Source organism: Ips typographus, linkage group LG5 (assembly GCF_016097725.1).
Source record: "Ips typographus isolate SLU linkage group LG5, UJ_Ityp_2.0, whole genome shotgun sequence".
Lineage (NCBI taxonomy): Eukaryota > Metazoa > Arthropoda > Insecta > Coleoptera > Curculionidae > Ips > Ips typographus.
In genome coordinates, this window is record NC_138426.1 from 11,155,294 (window position 1) to 11,182,877 (window position 27,584).

The 27,584-nt window shown below is 34.7% G+C and overlaps 1 protein-coding gene across 3 annotated transcripts; it reads left to right on the forward strand.

Moving 5' to 3' along the window:
• Positions 1 to 9: 9 nt before the first annotated feature.
• On the forward strand, positions 10 to 27,252 carry LOC145728918 (uncharacterized). 3 transcript variants are annotated; one of them, XM_081979464.1, is made up of 5 exons: positions 279 to 315; positions 401 to 601; positions 654 to 9,947; positions 14,422 to 14,702; positions 26,734 to 27,252. In XM_081979464.1, the coding sequence occupies exons 1-5, from the start codon at positions 294 to 296 to the stop codon at positions 26,902 to 26,904; spliced, it is 9,969 nt and encodes a 3,322-aa protein (XP_081835590.1). In that variant the 5' UTR covers positions 279 to 293; the 3' UTR covers positions 26,905 to 27,252. The 3 variants fall into 3 exon arrangements, with proteins under 3 accessions (XP_081835592.1, XP_081835590.1, XP_081835591.1); XM_081979465.1 differs by having other exon boundaries at positions 14,425 to 14,702; XM_081979466.1 differs by lacking the exon at positions 26,734 to 27,252 and having other exon boundaries at positions 10 to 315; positions 654 to 9,967; positions 14,422 to 14,687.
• The last annotated feature ends 332 nt before the right edge of the window (positions 27,253 to 27,584 follow it).

Consider the following 27,584-nt stretch of genomic DNA (forward strand, 5'->3'; position numbering starts at 1 on the left):
TACTAGAAAAACTGTTCAGTCACGTAGTTACAACACCTTAGAGGTGTATTGATCTACCTAATACAACGCAAAATCCCTCAACATATAAAAATACATAATGATTGCCACATCATCAATGACTCACTCATTAATTCATGGCTTTCTACATAAGGTCAAACCAGGAGATTTACCCCAATCCAAAATCCTAATTATTCCTGTAACTGAAGCAAAGTTTGTATTTTTGCCCCATGGCAACCAGACGCCTGATATCGAACTGGCTGACTATTAAACAGTGAAAGTTTGTGTGGGTTAGCATGTGCACAATATCAGCAAAAGGTAAGTTAAAGCCAGTTTTGCAAAACTGCTTTTTTTCCTTAAGACTTTTAGGTTTGTGAAAGTTTTGTTGTATTATAACCTTAAGAGATGCAAAGCATCCCAGAAAAAGATCCAGGCAAACTGGATATGATAGTGAAACGTGTCAGTGTGCCTGTGGGGTTGGAAGAACTAATGGAGGGCCTCACCAAAGAGGTACTCTTGAAGAAACCCAAAGACTTGTACTTATTCGCTTCGGAGTACTTTTCCAGGCTGATCATACTAAGACAGCGCAGTTCTAATCATAAAGGTTTAGTTAAGTCAAAAGTGTCCTATAACATAGTAATTACTTTTTAAACTAGCATATCCAATAAGAACGGTACAGTCGGTGACCCAAGTCAAAACTAAAGAAACCACCCCAACCTCCCTCCCTAGACCTACAAGACATTTATCCAGACAGTTGAGTGTGCGAGGACAACCCGCACCAAACCAGCAAAAAACACTCAACCAGAGAAGTAAAGAACGCAAAACTACTGCTGAACAATCTAAAATCAACTCATCATCAGTAACTCAGCTGGTTAATCGTAGTAGTAATCAGAGCACTCCAAGAGAAAGCAAACGAACCACACCTCGAAGTAATAAAGCTGATCAGACAAAAACCAAATCACCTAACAAAAGTGTTGCAAAGAAAGACACTCAACATGCTGTAGAAGGATCTAGAAAAGTGAATATTTACCAAAAGAAAAAGGATGCGAAAAAAGCTGATGGAAGTAAAGAAACCAATCATGCAGTAAATGGTAAGCCAATATCAGCTCATCAGAAAACTTCCCAGGAAGTTACCTCTAATGAAATTGAACACGCCTTAGCAGAAGACATTGTAAAACCTCAAGCAGAAGCAAATGCTAGTAAAGCCACGAAAGATGAAGAAGTTAGGGATCTGGTGCAAGTGGTTGAAACCACAACTGAAGAAAAACCAGTCGCAGCAATACAAGCAGAAGAGTCTGACAAAGATATCGTTACAACTAGTGCTGCACCCACTGAAAAAAACCAAGATGACACTGAAGAGAAATATAAAGTTAGTAAGAAGAGTACACATGAATGTGTGGATGATGGAGGTGCTGAAAGACTACATGATCAGAAATCTACAAGGGACGCAGAAGCCAAAGTATCCAGTAGTGTAGCATCCACCATTCAAGATAATCAAGAAAAAGACATAACCAAGGAAGCAGCTAACGAAAAGGATGCTGCAATTTTCCACAATCAGAAACAAATAAATGTTGCAACATCCAAGACCCTGATAAACGCAGAAAAACTTGCATCAACTGAGAAAACCGAAGTGATAACTGAGGATAACAAAATCATACAAGAGTCTGGTCAAACTCAAATTGCTGAGTTGGAAAAGACCATGCAAACACAAGTTAATAAAGATGGCGATCAACAACAGACAGTGGAAATTACCAATAATGAAGGAAATGACACATCCAAGAGTCATGAAGAAGAAAAACTTCCTAAGGATCTTCCAGATGAAAAAAGTAGTGACAAGACAGAAATTGTACAGCACGAAATAAATGAAAGTAACATTTCAAATACACGTGAGTGTTTGGTGGATGCTCCTATGAATTTGGCAAAAGTTAATGTCCTGGAATCTGAAGATGCACCTCAATCTAGTAATAATGGACCAAGTGAAGACAATAAAGCAATTAACGAAAACCTGCAAATGTCATCTTCTGAACCCAAAGTAGTCAGCATTGAAATGAAACAAATGGGAGACTCTGATGATCTTCTCATTGTCAGTTTATCAGAACAACCTTCTGTGCCGCAACTTGAACCTAGTGCGCCAGAAACATCTGGCCAGAAAACTCAGTTTTTTCGGAAGAATGAAAACCTGGTTGTACCACAAGATCTTCTAGGACAGCTTCGGCAAGCAGTTGGCTTGCAACCAGACCTACAAAATGGGCATGTCGACTCTCCAGTCAAAGACTTCCTCCACACCTTCATTCAAAATGAACAAAACCACGTTTTTGCTTCTACACATTCAGCTCCAATTAAGTCAAAGACGTTCAACTCAGTCAAAGATCTTCTAGAGTTGGACGTTATTATCCCTAAAGATGACTCAAGTGAAACTAGCAGTTCTGATACTAAAAGCCTCCAGCTGATTATTGTAGATGAAAACTCTAGCGATGGCAACGCCAATCAAAGCAAAGGAGAAGATGTTGATGATTTGGGATCTTATGCAGAAGATAGTGTTGTGGTGGAGCAACGCGGTTTGATTGGACAAGAAACTTTAAGAGGACTTTCTCTGGGGTTTAATGACAGTAAAACCGATTCTAGTAGCAAGTCAGGTGATGTCACAGATACTGCTAAAGATGTTACGGACATTATACAAGAAGAAGCACAGATTGATGAATCAGATAGTAAAAATACCGAAATAGAGCAAAGTTCAGGTGAATTTTCTAGAAAAAGTACTAGTACTGTTGCTTCTAGTAACAGTGAGGAACTTAGTACAGGAAATTCAGCATCTAAAGACATCAAAGAAGCTACCGAAGGTGTAGCTGTTAAGTCAGTAAAACCAGTAGATCAACTAAATGAAGATGACTCTACAATAGTTAGTAACGAAGTAGCAGACTCTGGCGATACAGTAATAATAGAACGAACAGAACCAGAAGCTTTAAAGGAGTTATCTTCACACTCTAATAAAACTAAAGTAACTCAGCTTTCAAGTAGCATTCCACATGAAGAAAATGTCTTACCAGAAAGTTTTGATAGTACTTTAAAAAGCGATGTTACTACATGCGAAAAGTTGGACACAGCTAAAAGTGAAGCTCTAAACTTGCTTTCAAATCACACTTTAAAGAAAACTCAAGGCTATTCCCCAGAAGAAACAAACAAAAATGTTATTGATAACGTGAAACCAGACATTGTGAAGAAAAGACCTAAAATAGGAGAAATTGAGCAAGTAGCTTCTGTAATTGAAGTAGTGAAGAACATGACCAGTTTAGAGAAAACCTCTAGCATACCTCCAAAAGAATACTTAACCAATTTCCTACAAAACGAGCAAAATAGCGTCTTTAAACCAGAAGCAGCCTCAGAAATACCTCAACCAATTAAACGATCAAGTAAACTGACTGCAAAAACCAAACCAGAACGATCACTGTCTCATTCCAATTTACATGGCAGCGATAAAGATAAAGTCAGAATGAAAAGAGCCAGGTCAGTTGGAGTGATGAAAGCCAAGGAAGGATCATCCTCAATTAGCAATATCCCCACGTCAGCCAGAAGGTCAGCTGGGAGAAGACCTTTGCTGCGACAGCCAGAAGCTAGCAGTAGAGAATTAGCGGAAAAACTGAATTTCAAGCGGTCTAAAAGTTCTGATGGAGAATCCAGCCAGTCAGAAAAAGACAGCTCGGTTAAACCAAAAAACAGACAGACTAAGGCACCAAAACAAGTGGGAGGAATAGCAAAGAAAGTGGCGAAAAGTGTGGAGAAACTTGCAGGACAAGTGCTGAACATCACCCAGAATAAAGACAAACAAAATGTTCCAGTAAAAGAAGAAGCTAATGATGTCAGGGAGGAAGAAAAATTGAACGCTGCAGTTAAAATTCAGTCGACCTGGAAAGGATTTACAACCAGGAAGAACTTGAAAGAGTCCCAAACAAAAAAGTTACGAGCAATTGTGAAAATCCAAGCAGCTAGTAGAGGTTTCTTGGAAAGAATGCGCTATCGCAAATTAAATGTGAGAAAACTAGTCAGTGCAGAAAATGGAGAACACGATGCAATTAAGTCTGTGGTCAATGATGAAGGAAACGCTGTAGAAAAACAAGAGAATCAATCAAGAGAAGATGGTAAAGTTGAAATCAATGAAGAAGATAAAGATGCAAATGGTGCACAGGAAAAAGACGCTGCTGTTGATACATTTGTTGGGTTAAAGAGTACAGACTTAAGTGATTTTAAAGAAATAGTCAGTTTGGATACAGAAAGGAGCCAAAACTCATCAACATTAGATGAAACTCTACCAGCAAAGAAAGATGGCAGAGATATAACAACTAGAGCAACCAAAAGTGATCTAAACACCGTAGAAAATGCAACTGATAAAGTTAAAGCTGATAGATTAGAAAATGAGACGAAAAGTGAAAACACCAGTTTAAAAGGCGATCAAATCATGGAGCTTCCAGGTAGCACAATATCAAAGGATAATGACACATTGGATGGAACAAACCATAAGATTAGTAAAAACAATGAGTTTAACAGTGATCCAGAGGATAATAAAGATTTATCTGCACCAGAAGAATGTACTGATGTACCCAACAAAGGCAACGATGACAAAATTGCTATTGTAGAGAACAAGAATTCTGCTGAAGATACAAAAGCAGATGAGAAAATGACAACAAAAGCTTCAGTTGAAGAAACTGCTACTGTAAGTGATGAATCTGCAGTAGAGAAGACAAGCGAAAACAAAGAAAAAAATATTCTGAAAGATATAGAAGAACTGAATATCACAAAATCAGTGAATAATATTACAGAGCACGTCAATGCTGAACCAATCATCAAACTGACCAAAATTGATAATGTTGCAGAAAAGTCCAAAGGTAACCAAAAAGCTTCTAAAAATGATCATGAAGACAACAACAGCAAAGATATTAAAAGCAATGTTGCCACAGAAGACAAAATTGAAAATGCAATACCCAGAAACGATAAAGAAGAAGAAGTGGTTACAAATCTAGAGCATATAAACGAAGTTCTGCAAGGCGCTTCTGACATTGCTAAGGTTGATCAAATAGGCTCTTCTAGTATTAAAGTTCAATCACTCACAAATCATTCCGATACAACTATAAATGAAGACTCTTTGACCAGACAGGAAAATACCATTAATACAACCAATTTTGACAATCAAGATAAAGTTGTAAATCAAACGGATACAACAAACAAGAAAGTTGCAACCGAGATTAATGAGAAGAAAGATATTAAACTGAACAGTGAGTTAACTCATTCCAGTGGAACATCCTCATTACTTAGTGAGTCAAAGGTTGGTACAACTGAAGAAAACAATGTAAAAGCCAGCATTACATCAACAGTTCAAGACAGCAATGCGGATGACACACTACAAAGGCAGAAAAGACAAGCTCAGGAAAACACTGCAGATGATCAAATCAGCGAGACAATAACAACTGAAGTTGATTCCATGAGTAACGTATTAAAGAATTTTGACAATAATGGATCAACCAATGCTACTCTGGAAGAAGATAAGAAAATAACAAACGACTCACTAGACCAACCGGAAATAAAGGTAAAAGCAGATCAAGATGAAGGTATTGTAAGTTCTGTAGAAGACAATAGAAAAACCTTGGAACTAAAAGAGCAACCTGAAGAAAAAGTTGATTCTGAGATGAAAGATGTTAAACTTGTACCTAAAAACGAGGATGATGATGATAATACGGAAAAATCCAAAAATAAATCAAGTAACGTCAAACCAGGATTTAATAACAGTCAGGATAAACCTAATGAGCTGGTAGCTGACATGGAAAAGAAAGTAGAAGATAAGGAAGTTAGCAATCAAGATGAAAAAACTGAAATTTCTGGAAAAGATAATACAAATAGTGAAGAACAATCTGGTAACAGAATTGAATCAGAAAAAGTTGAAGTGAAGAAGAAGGCAGAAGGTGTTGTGGAACAGGTTGATTCTGAAATTGAGCATACCATTACAGATAACGTTAAGAAAACAGTCATTCCTGAACTTAGAGATGATATAAAAGAAAAACCTAAGATAGAGTCAAGTGAGGTCAAATTTGGAATTGATAAAGAAGACAAAGAAAGAGACACATCAACTACAGTTTTGAGTAATGTAAATCAAGATGCATTAGATCATTCTAAACCTGATGATGTTATTAAAGAAAAATCTCAGAAACAGTCAAGTGAGGACAAATCTGAAGTTGATAAGGATAATGTTAAGCAAGAAGAAGATGATTCGTCTGATAAGGACAAGCCGTATGAACCGAATAATGTTGAAATAAAAAACAAAGTAAACGATAAAGAAGTTGTGTATGAAGATAGTATGTCTTCAGTGTCTGAGGTTGACAGTAAAGGGAATGACGACTTGGTAACAGAATCCAAGACGAAAATTGAGAAAGAGCAGGTTCAAAAGCAGTTGGAAGATAGTTTCGAAGTGTCATCTGCGACGGAGCAAAAGAAAGCTGAGAGTATAATTAAGGAAATCAAGAGTGACGTTAGTACTGTTCCTCTGCCCAAAATTGAAGATATTAATAACAAACAACCACAAGACGTATCAAGAGAAGATTCTTGTGATACATCCATAAACAGGAATCAAGATATAGTAAATAGTAGTATTTTATCAAAGGATACTGTAACCACAAGCGATAATGAGCTGGATATAACATCAAGAAACGAAATTGAAAAGAAGCAGGTTATCACAAAGAATCTGGAAGATAATGTAGTAGTTCCTTCTGAGGAAGAGCAAAAGACAGCTGACAGTATAACTGAAGTAATTAAGAATGACGTTAATACTGACCCTCTACCCAAAATTGAAGATATTGATACCAAACAACTTGAAGAAATACAAAGTGGCATTGATGCTAATCAAGCAAACGATTCTTTTGATACATCCATTAACAGGAATCAAGATGCAGTAGATACTAGTATTTCATCAAAGGATACTGTAACCAAAAGCGACAATGAGCTGGATATAGAATCAAAAAACAAAGCTGAAGAAGAGCTGGTTATAATGAAGAATCTGGAAGACCTTGTAGTAGTTCCTTCTGAGGCAGAGCAAAAGGAAGCTGACAGTATAACTGAGGCAATTAAGAGTGACGTTAGTACTGTCCCTCTAAGCAAAATTGAAGATACTAATGCCAAACAACTCGAAGAGATACAAAGTGGCATTGATGCTAATCAAGCAAACGATTCTTGTGGTACATCCATTAACAGGAATCAAGATACAGTAGATACTAGTATTTCATCAAAGAATACTGTAACCAAAAGCGACAATGAGCTGGATATAGAATCAAAAAACATAAATGAAGAAGAGCAGGTTATAACAAAGAATCTGGAAGATAATGTAGTAGTTCCTTCTGAGGCAGAGCAAAAGAAAGCTGACAGTATAACTGATGCCATCAAGAGTACTGAACCACCTAAAATTGAAGATATTAATAGCAAACAATCCCAAGACGTATCAGAAGAAGACATTATAACTGATAAATTAGAAGATTTAACTTGTAATCAAGATACACCTAGTATTAGTTTAATCAAGGATACTGCAACCACAAACAAAGATCAGGATAAATCTGATAATGAAGTAAATTCTGGAATAGAAAACACAAGTGAAGAGAAGGTAAAAGTGGAAGATAATGTAGAAGATGCTTGTGATAAGGAATATAAGAAACCTGGAAGCACTGAGGAAATTAAAACTAACGTTGATTGCACAAATCAAGATGTTAATAGTAAACAACCAGAAGAAATATCAGAGAAAGACAAACCTTACATTGAAGCTGATAAAGCAAACACGTCAAGTAATATGAATCAAGATGCAATAACTGCTAGTGTTACATCAAAGGACGAAAATCAGAACAAACTTGATTTAGGGAATGCTGGAGTAGAAAACGAAAATGAGAAGAAAGTTCCGGAAGATGAACAATCATTAGTTTCAAAATTAGACAGCCAAATTGATGACGAATTGAAGAACAAAGTTGATGAAAAGGCAGTTGGAAAGGACAGTACGGAAAGCATTGGGAATCAAGTAGAAAATGGAGTGAATAAGGATTGCAACTTAACAAATCTAGTTAGGGAAGAAGCCAGTACTGAACCGCATGCTCAAAGTGTCAGTAAAGAAGATTCCAGAAAGCTTTTGAGTGAGGTCAAAGCTCAAATTGATGGTGACATATCCAAAGATGGTATTAATTCAAGTCAAGATGAAACCAATATTGAGGTTCTTTGTAAGGATATTGTGGATACTAATACCAATAAGGGCAAACATACTGAAGAAGATGTTGATACTACAGCTGAACAGGACAACTGGATTTCTGGTAGAGTTCATCAAGAAAACGAGACACCTAAAAAACTGCTGGACATGATTGGAAACCATATTGTTAGGGAGGCTGGTCCAAGGAAAGTAGAAGAAAATGATGACCCAAACAACATAACGTCTGATGCTAAAGTGGAACAGAATGAAGAAAATATAGATGCACCAAAATGTAAGGAAGTTAACACTGAAAGAAGCGCAGAAAACGTTTTGCATCAAAACAGCTCTCACCAGGAAATTAATTCGACTGTTGATATAATGAACAAACTAGATAAAACTGAATCTGAACCCAAAACCAAAGAAAAGGCATCTAAACTAGCTGAAACAACAAACTCATTCAATGGTGACGCCAAATCTATTGATTTGATGAATCTTGAGAAACCATCTGAAAAGCATGTTGATAGCGTGGATCAGAAGAATTCTCTTAAAACCAAAACTAATTTGGATGATAGTTTAAACCAATCTGGTGGAGCTAAAGACTTTGAATCTGAACGTCTGTTGAAAATTAGTGATGAAGAACCAATTGACAATAGCAAAACCTTTAATCAAGCAAACATTGACACATCAGAAGGAACCAACGAGAAGAATAAGAACCCAAATAAACCAGATTTTTATAGGGCTGACACTGTGGTAGAACCGATTTTAATTAAAAAAACCATCCAGCATTTAGGTGACGACAGTCAGGATGACCAAACTGACGACAACAACAACTCTAACAAGGAGGAAACTCGTTTAGAGAAAGAAGTGCGAGAAGCAGTTGATGAAGTTATTAAAGAAACTCGAAAAATGGATGCTGAAGCTATTGAAGCAATGCTGAAAAACCTCCCTTCAGTACCTACCAGTGAGCAACTTACCAGTAAAGCTGAGTCTACAGAATCAGAACCTGTGGCTGATGATTTAAGTAGTGTAGACTCAGCTGATTCAGTGGTAACAGTTATAATGAAGCCGAAACAAGACCAGGAACAAACTAGACCTTTACCAGGCAGGGCGTTTTCTACCAGCGCTTTGGAAGACCGTGTTGAGCTCTTGGACCAAGTGCAAAACTCTCTTCTGGACGAACTGTCTGGCAAAAGTAGTAAAAGCAAATTTGATATTGAACAGCTACGCAAAGAGCTACACGATGCAGCTACCATCTACAAAGACGATGAGGAAACAGCTGTTCCTAATGTGTCCCACGAGCCTGAGATGCTGGAGTACCTCTACGATTTCGAGCCAGAAGATCCAGCATGTTTTGATAGCGTTCTCAAAACCCCTTTAAGAGAACTTCCCGATATTCTAGAAGAAGAAGATTCTCCGGAAGTATCCACTAACCTGACTAATGAAATAATAATCAATGACGGTCATATAGAAATAGGGAAAGAACATCACAGACTTATGCACACTGGAGAAATGCATGATAGTGTCTTGGTTAACAACAGTCTAGGAGGGTTGGTTGTGGGTAGTCAAGAACACCAAAGTCAGCTGAAGCACACCAGTGAGTTCCACGACACGGTGTTGGTGCCGCTACCTAGCGGCGCTGACGTGAAAATCACCAACGCTTCCAGAGAGACCAGTCCACAAAGCCCACAGGCGCCAGGCTTGGCAAATCGGATGGACAGTGGTAATCAAACCAATCAACAGCCTCCAGGTCAAGTATTTGTTATCATTGTAAGTGGATTTCACTTAATCATTTGTAGCACTTAGGTTAGGTTTCTAGGTATAATTGCTAAATGAAGTTGCTATGAGAAAAGTTAATCAACATAGGAGTTTATTTGTTACTACCTTCTTATCTAGAAGGTGTGCAACTTCATGTCCTTCCGTTGTTTTGGTGTCCTTTTGTCCAACGAAAGTTCTTTTATTGTAATTCTTCAAGAAAAACAATATGGATGTCAGTAAGGTTTAATTTAGTTTCTCATCATTGTTACTTGTATGTTGCCGAAGAGTTCTCTGAGCAGAACCTAAAGTCTTCTTCTCTTTTCTATTTGGTAGTCATCTTTGGTTCCACGAATCTAAGGAAAAGGGTACTCACCACGTAAAGTACCGTTATACACATGAAAGCTGTAGTATGTGTCACTATTAAAATTAAAATTTATGAAAATTTACTTAACGATGTGATTAGCTAGTCAATTTGTATAATAAATTGGCCTAAAGTACGCGAATTTTTGAAAACTGACCTGATAGTCAAATTTCAGCTATTCCGGTCAATTTTTGAATTGAGTGAATTAACAAATGAAGAGTAAAGTCAAAGTTTATGAAAATTGACTTGATGGTTATTATTTTTGATTATCTAATCAATTTTCATGATGAATTGATCTAAAAATGTAAATTAGCGAAAAGTGACTTAGTAGTCAAATTTCAGCCACAAAAGTTAAATTTAAAATTTACAAATAAAAATAAAAGTCAGAACTTACGAAAATTTACATGAAATTTGATTAGCTAGTCAATTTATATGATAAATTCACCTAAAGATCGCAAGTTTCTGAAAATTGACCTGATAGTCAAATTTCAGCTATTCCGGTCACTTTTTGAATTAGAGAGTCAATTAGCAAATGTAAAATAGTCAAAACTCACGAAAATTGACTCGACGAACATGAAATTTGATTGTCTCCTGAATTTTTATAGTAAATTGACCTAAAAATGTCAAATTGTAAAAATTGGTCTGATAGTCAAATTTAAACTGTAGAATTTTCATGATAAATTGACTAAAAATGTAAATTAGCAAAAATTGTAAAATTTTATTAACAAAGTCATTAACAAATGCAAGAAAAAACCAAAAATCAACAAAATTGACTTTTTGGTCATGAAATTTGTTTGTCCAGTCAATTTTCTTGATAAATTTGAAATTTCTGAAAATTGCCTTGATAGTTAAAATTTCAGCTAACCATTTTTGAATTTGGAAGCCAATTTACAAATGAAGAGAAAAGTCAAAATTTACGAAAATTGACTTGCCGGACATCAAATTTGGTTGTCCAGTCAATTTTCATCACAAATTAACCTAAAAACGCAAATTAGCAAAAAGTGACTTAGTGGTCAAATATCAGCCACGCAAGTCAATTTGCAAATGAAAATAAAAGTCAGAACTTATGAAAATTTACTTGACGATCATGAAATTTGATTAGTTAGTCAATTTATATGATAAATTCACCTAAAGAACGCAAGTTTCTGAAAATTGACCTAATAGTCAAATTTCAGCTATGTTAGTCACTTTTTGAATTAGAGAGTCAATTAATAAATGTAAAATAGTCAAAACTCACGAAAATTGACTCGATGTACATGAAACTTGATTGTCTCGTGAATTTTTATGATAAATTGACCTAAAAATGTAAATTAGCAAAAATTGTAAAATTTCAGCTGTGCAAGTAAATTTTTGAATATTATGGAAGTAATTAACAAATTCAAGAAAAAATCAAACCTCAACAAAATTGATTTGATGATCATGACCATTTGTTTGTCTAGTCAATTTTCTTGATAAATTGGAAATTTCTGAAAATTGCCCTGAGAGTTCAATTTCAGCTATCCATTTTTGAATTTGCAAGTCAATTTACAAATAAAGAGAAAAGTGAAAATTTATGCGGGACATCAAATTTGGTTGTCAGTCAATTTTCATGATAAATTGACCTAAAAACGCAAATTAGCGAGAGCACTCCTTAAAGTGGCATTACTGCATGCTAACTCAATTTTAAAGAAATTTCTGACTAACTATACTAGACTAGTAGTACAAAATTCCTTTTTTTTTCTAAAATATGAGTAATTCCTACGTTTTCCTAAATCCTACGCCCAAAGTGTTCAAAACTGTTACGTTCGTTAAAAATTTCTAAACAACATATTTGATCTCCCATCGTGTATTTATAGATTCCATATCGTCTTTCATAAAAACTTAATTTTTAAGTGACGCACGCCAGACGTCATTAACGGTCTACTTACAGGAAAAAAAAAGTTATTTTTAATGACACTTGCAACAGTTCATATTAATTATGTTTCAACAGCCTGTCAACTTGTTACCAATTCCCCGGAAAACCGTTTTAAGGTCAGCAGATTTATTTCGGTTTAATTAGGGATGAAAAGGTTTTTTGGGTTAGCTGACCTATGGTGCAAATTGAGGAAGCCCCAAAAACCTGTCCGTACGGTTGTTAAATTGTTTATTTGAGTAAAACCGATTGAATTGGTAACAAGTCCGGTAATTTACGGCCACGTAACGCTTTAGTCTACTAATTTCAGTTAATTTAACTCCCACAAGCTCGGTAAACATTCCTCTTCAATAAATAAACAAATATCCCAGTCTAGGTGTTTCCTGTTTAACTTTTTAACTAAGTGTACTAAGTCAACTGAGGGCAGAGCTGTTACAATTACTTAAATTCCCTACAATTTTTTTCTTTCTTAATGTTTTGCTACTTTTGCTGAATTTTATCAAGAAAAAGATAATACAGGAAGGTGCCCTTGAGGGCAAAATGCCCTTCTAAGTTTTTCGTAGAAAATTTAATTCCCTACAATTTTGTCTCTTAAGATTTGAGAAAAACGGTGTCCAAGTTTGACCTACGAGAAACACAGTTTGAAAGAACAGTCAGGGATAAAATAGCTTGGAAAACCCACTTGGAGTAAGAAAATGACTGTTTTAAGCACATTTTTGGAATCCTCATTAAATTTCCTATCCAATAACTTTAAAAAACACTAGAAAATTTGGTACAGTCAGTGAGAAAAGTGGTGTCAAAGTTTGAACTGACAGAAACATAGTTTGAAAGAACAGTCAAGGACAAAATCGCTAATAAAACCTACTTTGAGTAAGAAAATGGCTGTTTTAAGCACACTTTTGGAATCCTCATTAAATTTCCTATACAATAACCTGAAAAAAATACTAAAAAATTTGGTACAGTCAGGGAGAAAAGCGGTGTCAAAATTTGAACTAACAGAAACACAGTTTGAAAAGACAGTTAGGGACAAAATTGCCTCTAAAACCCACTTGGACTGAGAAAATGACTGTTTTAAGCACATTTTTGGAATCCTCATTAAATTTCCTATCCAATAACCTGAAAAAAACACTACAAAATTTGGTACAGTCAGAGAGAAAAGTTTAAATTGACAGAAACTCAGTTTGAAAGAACAGTCAAGGGCAAAATCACTGATAAAACCTACTTGGAGTAAGAAAATGACAATTTTAAGCACACTTTTGGAATCCTCATTAAATTTCCTATCCAATAACCTAAAAAAACGACAAAATTTGGTACAGTCAGTGAGAAAAGTGGTGTCAAAGTTTGTACTACCAAAAACACTGTTTGAAAGAATAGTCAAGGACAAAATCGCTAATAAAACCTACTTGAAGTGAGAAAATGACTTTTTTAAGCACATTTTTAAAATCTTTATTAAATTTTCTATACAATAACATGAGAAAACACTACAAAATTTGGTACACTAAGGAAGAAAAGTAATGTCAAAGTTTTAACTGCCAGAAACACAGTTTGAAAGGACAGTCATGGACAAAATCGCCTGTAAAACCCACTTGGAGTGCGAAAATGACTGTTTTAAGCACATTTCTGAAATCCTTATTAAATTTCTTATTCAATAACCTGAAAAAACACTACAAAATTAGGTACAGTCAGGGAGAAAAGCGGTGTCAAAATTTGAACTGACAGGAACACAGTTTGAAAGAACAATCAGAGACAAAATTGCCTGTAAAACCCACTTGGAGTAAGAAAATGACAGTTTTAAGCACACTTTTGGAATCCTCATTAAATTTCCTATCCAATAACCTGAAAAAAACACTACAAAATTTGGTACAGTCAGAGAGAAAAGTTTAAATTGACAGAAACTCAGTTTGAAAGAACAGTCAAGGGCAAAATCACTGATAAAACCTACTTGGAGTAAGAAAAAGACAGTTTTAAGCACACTTTTGGAATCCTCATTAAATTTCCTACTTAACAACCTAAAAAAAACTCTACAAAAATTGGTACAGTCAGAAACCAGTACCAGAAAAAAAAATTCAAATTTTCCTGGTCAAGTAAAAGATTGACTTGAAAGAAAGTAATTTTCGGCAGCTCTGGCTGAACGTCATTATCATCATCAAATGTTAACCAAAAAAACTTGACAAAAAAGACAAACGAAAATTAATAAAAACTCAAACAATACAGCAGGTGTTAAGGCAGTGACGTCGCGACGTAACAACGACGCAAACCAGGCGCAGCCGTCGCTTAAGGACACCGCGCCCGCCGGACTTGGTTCAGCCGGACCGGCTCAGTCGCCGACGCGCATCGCAAACGAGGCCATGGAAAGCGAGTCTAACAACAACAATAACAAAAAGAATAACGCGATCACCAGTAACGTTCCAGAAAAAAACATGGAGGTCGAGGCTGCCACTAAAATCCAGGCTGGTTTCAGGGGCTATCAGGTCAGAAAGCAGTTAAAAGCTAAGGTAAGTTTTTCAATTTTATATAATCGTGCGTTTGTTTCATATATACACAGGGTGCTCCAAATGTTAAAAAACGGTATTTTCGTGAAAATTCCTATAATCAGGCAGTTTTACGAAAACTGGGCTTAAACTTTGAGCAAATAAAATACCTGATACTGGCCAATTAGAAAATTTCCGGAACCTTTTGGAATACCCTGTATGGAACATTTGATTTGAAAGAGTGAATTCAACAGAAACGAGATTGCTTAAAAACACAAATTACATAAAATACAAACAAATAGCTGAAAACCACAAAGTATGAGAGTTTAGTATGATATGGCAATTAAATTGAAAATTTATACCTAAGTTTATTCTCGAGATTCTAAAAACGGGTGTTCAGTAATAAAATTGTAATTTAATAGGTGATTTATTAACATTTTAAAAGCAAACTGTCATGCCCATTTGGATGTAAAAAACACTACCAAGCCCACAACACGTTTGGTTACATTTTTACGTTACATTTGCGCGTTTTTGTGAGTTTATAACAAATGCACGTCTATTCTGTCAGTGCGATCAAAAGTAAGATTTGCATTACCTGTCAAAGGTTTTTTATTTAACTAAACTGCCCTGTTCTAGTGATAAAAGTCGTAAATGCAATTTTCCTAATGTAAAACACGCTTGGAGTGATAAAAGTTCTGTCAGAAACTCAGTTGGAAAGGACAGTCAGTGACAAAATCGCGTATAAAACCCACTTGGAGTGAGAAAATGACTGTTTTAAGTACATTTTTGGAATCCTCATTCAATTTTCTGTCCAGTAACCTTAAAAACACTACAAAATCTGGTATACTCAGTGAGAAAAGCGGTGGCAAAGTTTGAACTGCCATAAACACAGTTTAAAAGGACAGTCAGGAACAAAATCACCTGTAAAACCCACTTGGAGTGAGGAAATGACTGTTTTAAGCACATTTTTAAAATCTCTATTAAATTTGCTATCCAATAACATGAGAAAACTCTACAAAATTTGGTACACTCAGTGGGAAAAGTGATGTCAAAGTTTGAACTGTCAGAAACACAATTGGAAAGGATAGTCATGGACAAAATCGCCTGTAAAACTCACTTGGAGTGAACAAATGACAGTTTTAAGCACATTTTTGGAATCCTCATTAAATTTCCTATCCAATCACCTGGAAAAAACACTATAAAATTTAGTACAGTCAGTGAGAAAATCCGTGTCAAAATTTGAACTGCCAGAAACACAGTTAGAAAGGACAGTCAGGGACAAAATCGCGTATAAAACCCACTTGGAGTGAGAAAATGACTGTTTTAAGTACATTTTTGGAATCCTCATTCAATTTTCTGTCCAGTAACCTTAAAAACACTACAAAATCTAGTACACTCAGTGAGAAAAGCGGTGGTAAAGTTTGAACTGCCATAAACACAGTTTAAAAGGACAGTCAGGAACAAAATTGACTGTAAAACTCATTTGGAGTGAGAAAATGACTGTTTTAAGCACATTTTTGGAATTGTCATTAAATTTGCTATCCAATAACATGAAAAGAGACTACAAAATTTGGTACAGTCAGGAAGAAAAGCGGTGTCAAAGTTTGAACGGCCAGAAACACTGTTTGAAAGGACAGTCAGGGACAAAATCGCCTGTAAAACCCACTTGGAGTGAACAAATGACAGTTTTAAGCACATTTTTGGAATTCTCATTTAAGGTTCTGTCCAGTAACTCGGAAAATACTACACAATTTGGTACAGTCAGGAAGAAAAGTAATGTCAAAATTTTAACTGCCAGATACACAGTTTGAAAGGACAGTCATGGACAAAATCGCCTGTAAAACCCACTTGGAGTGAGAAAATGATTGTTTTAAGCACATTTTTAAAATCTCTATTAAATTTTCTATACAAGAACATGAGAAAACACTACAAAATTTGGTATACTCAGTGGGAAAAGTGATGTCAAAGTTTGAACTGCCAGAAACACAGTTTGAAAGGACAGTCAGGAACAAAATCGCCTGTAAAACCCACTTGGAGTGATCAAATGACAGTTTTAAGCACATTTTTGGAATTGCCATTAAATTTGCTATCCAATAACATGAAAAGAGACTACAAAATTTGGTACAGTAAGGAAGAAAAGTAATGTCAAAATTTGAACTGCCAGAAACACAGTTTGAAAGGACAGTCAGGAACAAAATCGACTGTAAAACCCACTTGGAGTGAACAAATGACAGTTTTAAGCACATTTTTGGAATCCTCATTAAATTTCCTATTCAATAACCTGGAAAAATACGACAAAATTTAGTACAGTCAGTGAGAAAATCGGTGTCAAAATTTGAACTGCCAGAAACACAGTTTGAAAGAACAGTCATGGACAAAATCGCCTGTAAAACTTACTTGGAGTGAGAAAATGACTGCTTTAAGCACATTTTTAAAATCTCTATTAAATTTTCTATACAATAACATGAGAAAACACTACAAAATTTGGTACACTCAGCAAGAAAAGTAATGTCAAAGTTTTAACTACCAGAAACACTGTTTGAAAGGACAGTCATGGACAAAATCGACTGTAAAACCCACTTGGAGTGAACAAATGACAGTTTTAAGAACATTTTTTGAATCCTCATTAAATTTTCTGTCTAGTAACCTGGAAAAACACTACAAAATTTGGTACATTAAGTGGGAAAAGTGATGTCACAGTTTGAATTGTCAGAAACACTGTTTGAAAGGATAGTCAGGGACAAAATCGCCTGTAAAACCCACTTGGAGTGAACAAATGACAGTTTTAAGAACATTTTTGGAATCCTCATTAAATTTGCTACCCAATAACATGAAAAAAGACTACAAAATTTGGTACAGTCAGGAAGAAAAGTAATGTCAAAGTTTGAACTGCCAGAAACACTGTTTCATGGACAAAATCGCCTGTAAAACCCAATTGGAGTGAGAAAATAACTGTTTTAAGAACATATTTGGAATCCTCATTAAATTTCCTATCAAATAACATGAAAAACCACTTCAAAATTTGATACAGTCAGGTAGAAAAGCGGTGTCAAAGTCTGAACTGCTAGAAACACAGTATGAACTTATTTGTAATTTACCAGTAATTTCCAGCAAAAATACATATTTTACTAATCAAATTTCAAACTTAGACCTCAAAGCATCACTGATTGGTCAAAAGAGCAGCTTTAAGCTTGCTGCTTTTTTTGACCAATCACAAACTAGGAACTGTGATTTACGCAAATACTGCACATGCGGATTTACCATTACAGTTGAAAATTCAAATTGAGGTGTCAAAATGTAATCTTAAATTCCAGTGTGTCAATCATAAATTAATTGGTATTTGCTGTCAAAATTGTCAAAACTTTCATACGTCATCTATCAAAAAATTGAAATCCGTTTCATTTTAAACTTAGAAAAATCGAAATAGCAGTGAATAAACTGGACTAAAATCCATACATTTTTATGTTTTATAGCTTTGATTTCAACTTTTTTGATCTAAATCCACTCTAAATCTCTAATTTAGCCTAAAAATTTGATTTTTAACCTTAAAATTAGACTATTTAGAGTATTGTTTTATAATTTTTGGTTTTACCTTTAAGAATATTCGCCTAATAATCAACCAACACACCAAAAATGTCCTAAACTTTTACATATCAGTTTCTTGAAACTAACTTGTTAATTTCAAACTTTGAGTTGTTTAAAATATTATTTTTTTCCAGCTTTAAAACCAGAAATATAATTTGCAATTTTGATGGTCAAAAGTGATTTTTGATATGTTTATAAACTTTTAAAGTTGCAATTCAAAAAATTGGAAATTCCACTAACAAGTCAAATTTAGTTTTTGCTGTCCTTAATTTCTTTTCCATTGTTGCCACAAGTTATAAATATTTGACCAACTTATCAAGCCTTTAATTGACTGTTGAATAATTAATACTGTACCAAGATACAAACACTTTAATGATTTTTACCAGTTTCACCGTGACATTGTGCAGTTTAAAAGTCAATTTGTTGAACTAGTTAAAACCTCATTCAATATGGTTAACAACGTAAGTTTAACAAAAACATTCAATTTATATTGTTTATTTGTGTCCAGTTTGCGCACTAACTGACCTGTTCCAATATTGCACGCGTAAGGTCGTTTTTGTTTAGACTTTTCGTGTAAATTTGTCCTTAACAAAACACAAAAAGCTAAGGTTTTAATAGCTTTTTAGCGTCACAACCGGACGTCAGATCAGACTTTTTCAACAAAAAGAGTGCTCTATTTTTACCGCTCTCATACGTTTTTAGCCACAGCGATAATCGTATTTTTGGCCGACTAATTGCTCGGACGCATTTTGGATAGAGAAAAATGTTATTCTCGTCACTAAAAGCGACTAAAAAATAACAAAACTTCCTTAATTTATTGTCATTGTTTGACTCTGAATGAGTTTTAAAAAAAACCCAACAATTTTTGCAATTAACTTGATTAGCATTCTAAATTGTCTATTGTTAATGCTGTTTTCCTGCTACAACATTGTTATGTGAAAATAATGATGCTGATCGTTAATATTAACCTAAAAACTTCGATGTAGTATTTCCATTCACGTGTTTGTCAGTTATAAGTTATTTGCCTACATTTTCCGACAATTTAACTGAAATAGTTCAAATTTAAAACCTTCAACTTAAATCTGGCAAAAGTATTTGTTCTGGCCACTCGCCTAAAATCTGTTCATTCAGTAGAAAATATCATATACTTCATTAAAAAATATTTGGATCATCTGAGATTTTGTAGATAATTAAAAATTTTCTTGTTTTGCTCATTAAGTTGCAGATGGTAAATAAACTTCCCACCTAAACCGATTTTTTAACTAAAACTCCTCGTTATATCAAAACTGTGGGAAATTTTGATTTTTCGTCGTTAATTCGAAAAAACCAACAACGGGAATAATCTGCTAAAGGTTTCAAGGTATTTGCAAAGTTGGTTCATCCTCTGAACTGTATAAAACTCCTAATTAATAAGGCTTAATTTAGCTTGTCACCACTGTTGATTATAGTGGTAAATCTCATTAGCTTGCCGGTTTGTTTCAAGCAAATTTCAACCCTATCAACATGATTTTTAACTACATTTTTTCATACCGATTTAACCGAGTTAAGGTCGGTTGTACAGGTTATAGCTAAACATCAATCTATAACATACAAATCTGATTAAACCTTAACATAATACTTAGAGTTAACCAGAAGTTAAACTCACCCTTAGACCTTATAGTAACAGTCTTCAGTTTTAAACAATTTAAATGGATGTCAGTAAGGTTCAATTTTCATTCTCATCACTATTTGTTGCAACGATAAATCTCTTTATCACCGTGATTATTTTTAGTGTAAAGTCGTCCTTATTGACATGATTTTTGTAAAACTTTACTGTCATTTTTGAGGTGCACGAACATGTTTTAGTTAACTACAAGTTTAACGGTATAAAACTAGTTCATAGTACTCTTAAGACGAAAATTACGTTATAAACCCGTTAAGGCGACTTTTACAGTATAGTTAACTGTACCTGTACACAATTGAGCCTTTTAACACAGTTTGAAGAGTTAACTGCCAGTTAAGGTTTGAGTGTGTAAATTGACCCTTAAATACACAGAATTAGTAAATAGGAGGTGTCAATAAGGTTCATTTTACTATCTGACCGTTGTTAGTTCAAACAGTAAACCTCGTTAAGAAAGTGTTTTGTTTGAAAGTAACTTCGTTCTTATTGACATGATTTTTGTAAAATTTAACTGTCAATTTCAAGGTGTAACATATTTTAGTTAACTACAAGATTAACTAAACTGTGTAAAACTGACTTTTAGTACACTTCCGGAGTATTTGGACAGTTTAAAGAGAGCAAGACTGACTTTTGAAACCTCTTGAAAGCTTCAAAACTAGCTGAAAAGCATTTAAAAGCTTTTAGACTGTTCTAAAAACTTTTGGAAGCTTCTAGGCGATTTTAGAAGCATTTGAAAGCTTCTAGACACTGTTTTGGAAGCATTTTGGAGTTTATATAGAGTTTTGGAAGCTTTTGAAATCTATTTAGACTATTTCAGGAGCATTTGGAAAGTTCTTGGCGGTTTAAAGAGCATATTGAAGGTTCTGAACTGCTTTAGAGACATTTGGAAGTTCCTAGAGGGTTCTACAAATTTTTCGAAGCTTTAAAAGTGCTCTAGAAGCATACGGAAGCTTTAAGACTGTTTTGAAATTTCTTGAAAGCTTCTAAACTAGCTCAAGAGCATTTGAAAGCTTTTAGACTGTTCCAAAAGGATTTGGAAGCTTCTAGGCAGTTTTAGAAGCATTTGGAAGCTTCTAGACACTGTTTTGGAAGCATTTTGGAGTTTATATAGAGTTTTGGAAGCTTTTGAAATCTATTTAGACTATTTCAGGAGCATTTGGAAAGTTCTTGGCGGTTTAAAGAGCATATTGAAGGTTCTGAACTGCTTTAGAGACATTTGGAAGTTCCTAGAGGGTTCTACAAATTTTTCGAAGCTTTAAAGGTGCTCTAGAAGCATACGGAAGCTTTAAGACTGTTTTGAAATTTCTTGAAAGCTTCTAAACTAGCTCAAGAGCATTTGAAAGCTTTTAGACTGTTCCAAAAGGATTTGGAAGCTTCTAGGCAGTTTTAGAAACATTTGGAAGCTTCTAGACACTGTTTTGGAAGCATTTTAGAGTTTATATAGAGTTTTGGAAGCTTTTGAAATCTATTTAGACTATTTCAGGAGCATTTTGAAAGTTCTTGGCGGTTTAAAGAGCATATTGAAGGTTCTGAACTGCTTTAGAGACATTTGGAAACTCCTAGAGGGTTCTAAAAACTTTTGGAAGCTTTAAAAGTGCTCTAGAAGCATACGGAAGCTTTAAGACTGTTTTGAAATCTCTTGAAAGCTTCTAAACTAGCTCAACAGCATTTGAAAGGTTTTAGGCGGTTCCAAAAGGCTTTGGAAGCTTCTAGGCAGTTTTAGAAGCATTTGGAAGCTTCTAGACACTGTTTTGGAAGCATTTTGGAGTTTATATAGAGTTTTGGAAGCTTTTGAAATCTATTTAGACTATTTCAGGAGCATTTGGAAAGTTCTTGGCGGTTTAAAGAGCATATTGAAGGTTCTGAACTGCTTTAGAGACATTTGGAAACTCCTAGAGGGTTCTACAAATTTTTCGAAGCTTTAAAAGTGCTCTAGAAGCATACGGAAGCTTTAAGACTGTTTTGAAATCTCTTGAAAGCTTCTAAACTAGCTCAAGAGCATTTGAAAGCTTTTAGACTGTTCCAAAAGGCTTTGGAAGCTTCTAGGCAGTTTTAGAAACATTTGAAAGCTTCTAGACACTGTTTTGGAAGCATTTTGGAGTTTATATAGAGTTTTGGAAGCTTTTGAAATCTATTTAGACTATTTCAGGAGCATTTGGAAAGTTCTTGGCGGTTTAAAGAGCCTATTGAAGGTTCTGAACTGCTATAGAGACATTTGGAAACTCCTAGAGGGTTCTAAACATTTTTGGAAGCTTTAAAAGTGCTCTAGAAGCATACGGAAGCTTTAAGACTGTTTTGAAATCTCTTGAAAGCTTCTAAACTAGCTCAAGAGCATTTGAAAGGTTTTAGGGGGTTCCAAAAGGCTTTGGAAGAAAATGACTGTTTTAAGCACATTTTTGGAATCCTTATTAAATTTCCCATCCAATAACCTTAAATAACACTATGAGATTCGATACAGTCAGGTAGAAAAGCGGTGTCAAAGTTTGAACTGACAGAAATACAGTTTGAAAGGACAGTCAGGGACAAATTCGCTGATATAACCCACTTGGAATAAGAAAATGACTGTTTTAAGCACATTTTTGAAATCCTCATTAAATTTCCTATCCAACAACCTGAAAAATAAATACAAAATTTAGTGCAATCAAAGAGAAAAGCGGTGTCCAAGTTTGAACTGCCAAAAACACAGTTTGAAAAGACAGTGAAAGACAAAATCGCTTCTAAAACCTACTTGGAGTGAGAAAATGACTGTTTTAAGCACATTTTTGGAATTGTCATTAAATTTCCTATCTAATAACCTGAAAATCAGCACAAAACGTGTGGATTTGGCAATTCGCATTATATAAAACATTTGACAACCCACATAATTGCAATGTTAAAAACGTTAGATTGATTACAAAAATAAAGACAGAACTGGCAACCTTGTAGAGTGTGAAATAACAAATATGTAGGAAAATTTCTGAATTCCGCCCTTAAAACTAAATACATAAAATCTAACACAAAACAGGTTAAATGGCGTTGTTTTTCCCAAAACATGCAATTGTTTGGTCTTCATGGAACAAACAGTTTCATTAAAGTTAATGCGAAATTTACAACAAGTTGATGCCAGATTTTGTCCAATAAAAATATCAAGTAATGTGACAAATTAGTTTGTGCTGAAAAACGTATTTCTTAAGGTCACGCCAGATTAAAATAATCTTGTAGAACGAGCTTTAGCTCATCTTAATCCCTCGTTAATGCCGTTATATTGTCTTTGTTTACTCATATCATATTGCTTTGGTTTAGTTGACCTGGTTTATGGGGTAAACATACTTTTTAGTGCGTTTTGGTCTAGTTGAATGATTATACCAGCCAACACAAAGGTTTAATTTGCCATTTACACTTCCCATAGTTTAATTGGTGAGCCACACGAGTTTAATGGATTACGCACGCTCGTTTCCATTTTTAGAGCCACTAAACTGTTATTGATACTTTTTTATTGATTGAGATTCGTCAATTGTGGTCGTGGCATTCATTGCTGTTTTCTATCAAATAATAATGGTTATTTTTATTAATTGGTGGCAAAGTTTGTTTTCGATTAATCGTTTGTGAATGTGTGCGTAATAAGCCGCTGCTGGAAAAACAATTATTTCTAAATATTTGTTTTACAGTGGATCAACTTCGGTTTGTCAGATTTTATAGTTTCATGGCTCCAAACAAGCTTATAACTGCTTTGACAAAAAATTGCTATATTGAAGGCTTCTGAACGACCAAAACATGTGCAAAATATATAAGTATCAATTTACAAATTTAAACTGACCAAAAAATTTCCAAATACTCCTGAAGAGGTCTAAAAAAAATTAAAAACATTCCAAAACACTATAGAACCTCTAAAATGCCTTGCAAAGCTTACAAAGCAACCTAGAAGCTCCTAAAAGCTTCCAAATGCTTTTCAATTTATCTAGAAGCTCTCAAAAGCTTCCGTATGCTTCTAAAGCAGTTTAGCAGCTTCCAAAAGTTTCTAAAACCGTCTACAAGGTTTCAAATGTCTTAAAGGCAGTCCAGAACCTTCAAGGCTCTTTAGACTGTCGAAACACCTTCCAAATGCTCCTAAAGTAGTCTAAAAAGGTTTTAAAACACTACAGAAACTCCAAAATGCTTCTCAAGCAGTCTAAAGCCATCCAAAACAGTCTAGAAGCTTTCAAATGCTTTTCAATTTATCTAGAAGCTCTCAAAAGCCTCCGTATGCTTCTAAAGCAGTTTAGCAGCTTCCAAAAGTTTCTAAAACCGTCTACAAGGTTTCAAATGCCTTCCAAAACAGTCTAGAATCTTCCAAAAGCTTTTAGAACACTCTAAAGGCTTCCAAACAAACTTCAACTAGTCTAGAAGCTATTCAAAAATTTCAAGGCAGTCTAAAAGCTTCCGTATGCTTCTAGAGCAGTTTAAAAGCTTCCAAAAGTTCAAATTCACATGTCTTTAAAGCAGTCCAGAACCTTCAATGCTCCTAAAGTAGTCTAAAAAGATTTCAAAACACTACAGAAACTCCAAAATGCCTCTAAAGCATTCCAGAATCTTCAATATACTGTTTAAACAGTCCAAAAACCTTCCAAATGATCTCAAGTAGTTCAAAACAATTTTTAAAGTTTTCAAAACAGTCTAAAATCTTCTAAAAGCGTCTAAAAGGTTTCAAATGTCTTAAAGGCAGTCCAGAACCTTCAGGGCTCTTTAAACTGTCGAAACACCTTCCAAATGCTCCTAAAAGTAGTCTAAAAAGGTTTTAAAACACTACAGAAACTCCAAAATGCTTTTCAAGCAGTCTAAAGCCATCCAAAACAGTCTAGAAGCTTCCATATGCTTTTCAATTTATCTAGAAGCTCTCAAAAGCTTCCGTATGGTTCTAAAGCAGTTTAGCAGCTTCCAAAAGTTTCTAAAACCGTCTACAAGGTTTCAAATGCCTTCCAAAACAGTCTAGAAGCTTTCAAATGCTTTTCAATTTATCTAAAAGCTCTCAAAAACCTCCGTATGCTTCTAAAGCAGTTTAGCAGCTTCCAAAAGTTTCTAAAACCGTCTACAAGGTTTCAAATGCCTTCCAAAACAGTCTAGAATCTTCCAAAAGCTTTTAGAACACTCTAAAGGCTTTCATATAATCTTCAACTAGTCTAGAAGCTGTCAAAAAAATTCAAAGCAGTCTATAAGCTTCCGTATGCTTCTAGAGCAGTTTAAAAGTTTCCAAAAGTTCAAATTCACATGTCTTAGAAGCAGTTCAGAACCTTCAATGCTCCTAAAGTAGTCTAAAAAGGTTTCAAAACACTACAAAAACTCCAAAATGCTTCTAAAGCAGTCGGAAGCCTTTCAAAACAGTCTAGAAGCTTTCAAAAGCATTTAAAACACTCTAAAAGCTTCCGTATGCTTTTAAAGCAGTTTACCAGCTTTCAAAAGTTTCTAAAACTGTCTACAAGATGGTTTCAAATGCCTTAAAGGCAGTCCAGAACCTTCAAGGCTCTTTAAACTGTCCAAACACCTTCCAAATGATCCTAAAGTAGTCTAAAAAGATTTCAAAACACTACAGAAACTCCAAAATGCTTCTAAAGCAGTCTAAAGCCTTTCAAAATAATCTAGAAGCTTCCAAAAGCTTTTAGAACACTCTAAAGGCTTCCAAATAAACTTCAACTAGTCTAGAAGCTATTCAAAAATTTCAAGGCAGTCTAAAAGCTTCCGTATGCTTCTAGAGCAGCTCCAAAGCTTCCAAAAGTTAAAATTCACATGTCTTAAAAGCAGTTCAGAACCTTCAACGCTCCTAAAGTAGTCTAAAACGATTTCAAAACACTACAGAAACTCCAAAATGCTTCTAAAGCAATCGGAAGTCTTTCAAAACAGTCTAGAAGCTTCCAAAATCATTTAGAACAGTCTAAAAAATTCCAAATGCTTTTCAACTAGTCTAGAAGCTCCCAGAAGATATTAAAGTAGTTTAGAAGCTTCCAAAAAATTTTATGAACCGTGTAAAAGATTCCAAATGCCTCTAAAGCATTCCAGAACCTTCAATATGCTGTTTAAACAGTCCAAACACCTTCCAAATGCTCCTAAAGTAGTCTAAAAAGGTTTTAAAACACTACAGAAACTCCAAAATGCTTCTCAAGCAGTCTAAAGCCTTTCAAAATAGTCTAGAAGCTTCCAAAAGCTTTTAGAACGCTCTAAAGGCTTCCAAACAAACTTCCACTAGTCTAGAAGCTATTCAAAAATTTCAAAGGCTTCCGTATGCTTCTAGAGCAGTTTAAAAGCTTCCAAAAGTCCAAAAAGATTTCAAAACCCTACAGAAACTCCAAAATGCTTCTAAAGCAGTCGGAAGTCTTTCAAAATAGTCTAGAAGCTTCCAAAATCATTTAGAACAATCTAAAAGATTCCAAATGCCTCTAAAGCATTCCAGAACCTTCAATATATGCTATTTAAACAGTCCATCCTCCAGATTTAAAAGCCAACATAGAATATACTATTATCATACATTTATTTGTACCATCCTATTGTATCCTGTAAGCCTGTGAATGTTGTTAATGTATCGTACAAAGTAGAGTTGTGCTGCAATCAGTTGATTTTGCTACTGTGGTCCAAAAAATGTACCAATTTGACCGGGAAAAATATCAGTTTGATTGAATTTTAAGGAAGAAAGCAGCTATTTACGTTACAAAAAGTTCCATTTTATGGTAACAAAAAGATTTCTGCAAACGAGCGTAGCAAATGTCCAAACTTGTTCCATACATAATTTCTATTAATGCATTTATCTAAAACTGAATTAAAAAAATGTTTTGCACTTAGTATTAACATCTTTTTTCTTCATAGACTGCAGCCATCGACCAAAAACGTCAACTGCGTAAGAGAAGCTCAAAGGAAAACATCAAAAGTCCAGAACTGGAAGAAAAATCTGCGGTGAAAATCCAGGCTGGAGTTCGTGGCTTCTTGGTGCGCAGAAGACAGAAGAAACAGTCCAACAACTCTTCAGCTTCTGCCTGAAGTTAGCTTTTAGCTGTAATTCCCTTACAATATTTATAATCTAGAAGTCACATTCTTTTTTATGATCTTTGTTTATTATTATGAATAGGTTTAGTGAATATATATTTTGTAGTTGATTAGGGAGAATGTTGGTTAGGGATAATGTCATCCTTATTGATTATCTTCACTTTAGTGGTGACTAACCGTTAGGTATATGTAAGATATCGTGTTGAGTTTGTAGAGTTTATTGTTGGCATTTAACTAAACCATATTACACGTATAAATAGTTTTCTATTTTATTCATCAGTATTCTTATATTATTACATTTAAGTGAGGTTGCAAAGATGTAAATACAAAAAAATGCCTTTATTCCTGACGTGTACTTTTCTTAAATTACCCTGCACATTTATTGTATGTATAAACATTATCGTGAATCAGCAGGATTCCCAAAATAAAGCGAAAAATACCATAAGAACATAAATTACTCGCTTGTACCGATTTCCACGCGAATTCAGGTCAAATACATGAAACGAGTCGGAATTTAAGTTGCGCAAATTTTAAATGCTTGTCTGAAAGTAATGCTTGTTCAATGTTACGAGTTCAGAAACTCCGAATGCTTTTACTGATGCATTTTGGTGACACATAGCCTAGGAAAACGACCATGAAACTCGGATGCGCTTTGGAAAACGGTTACAAGTTCA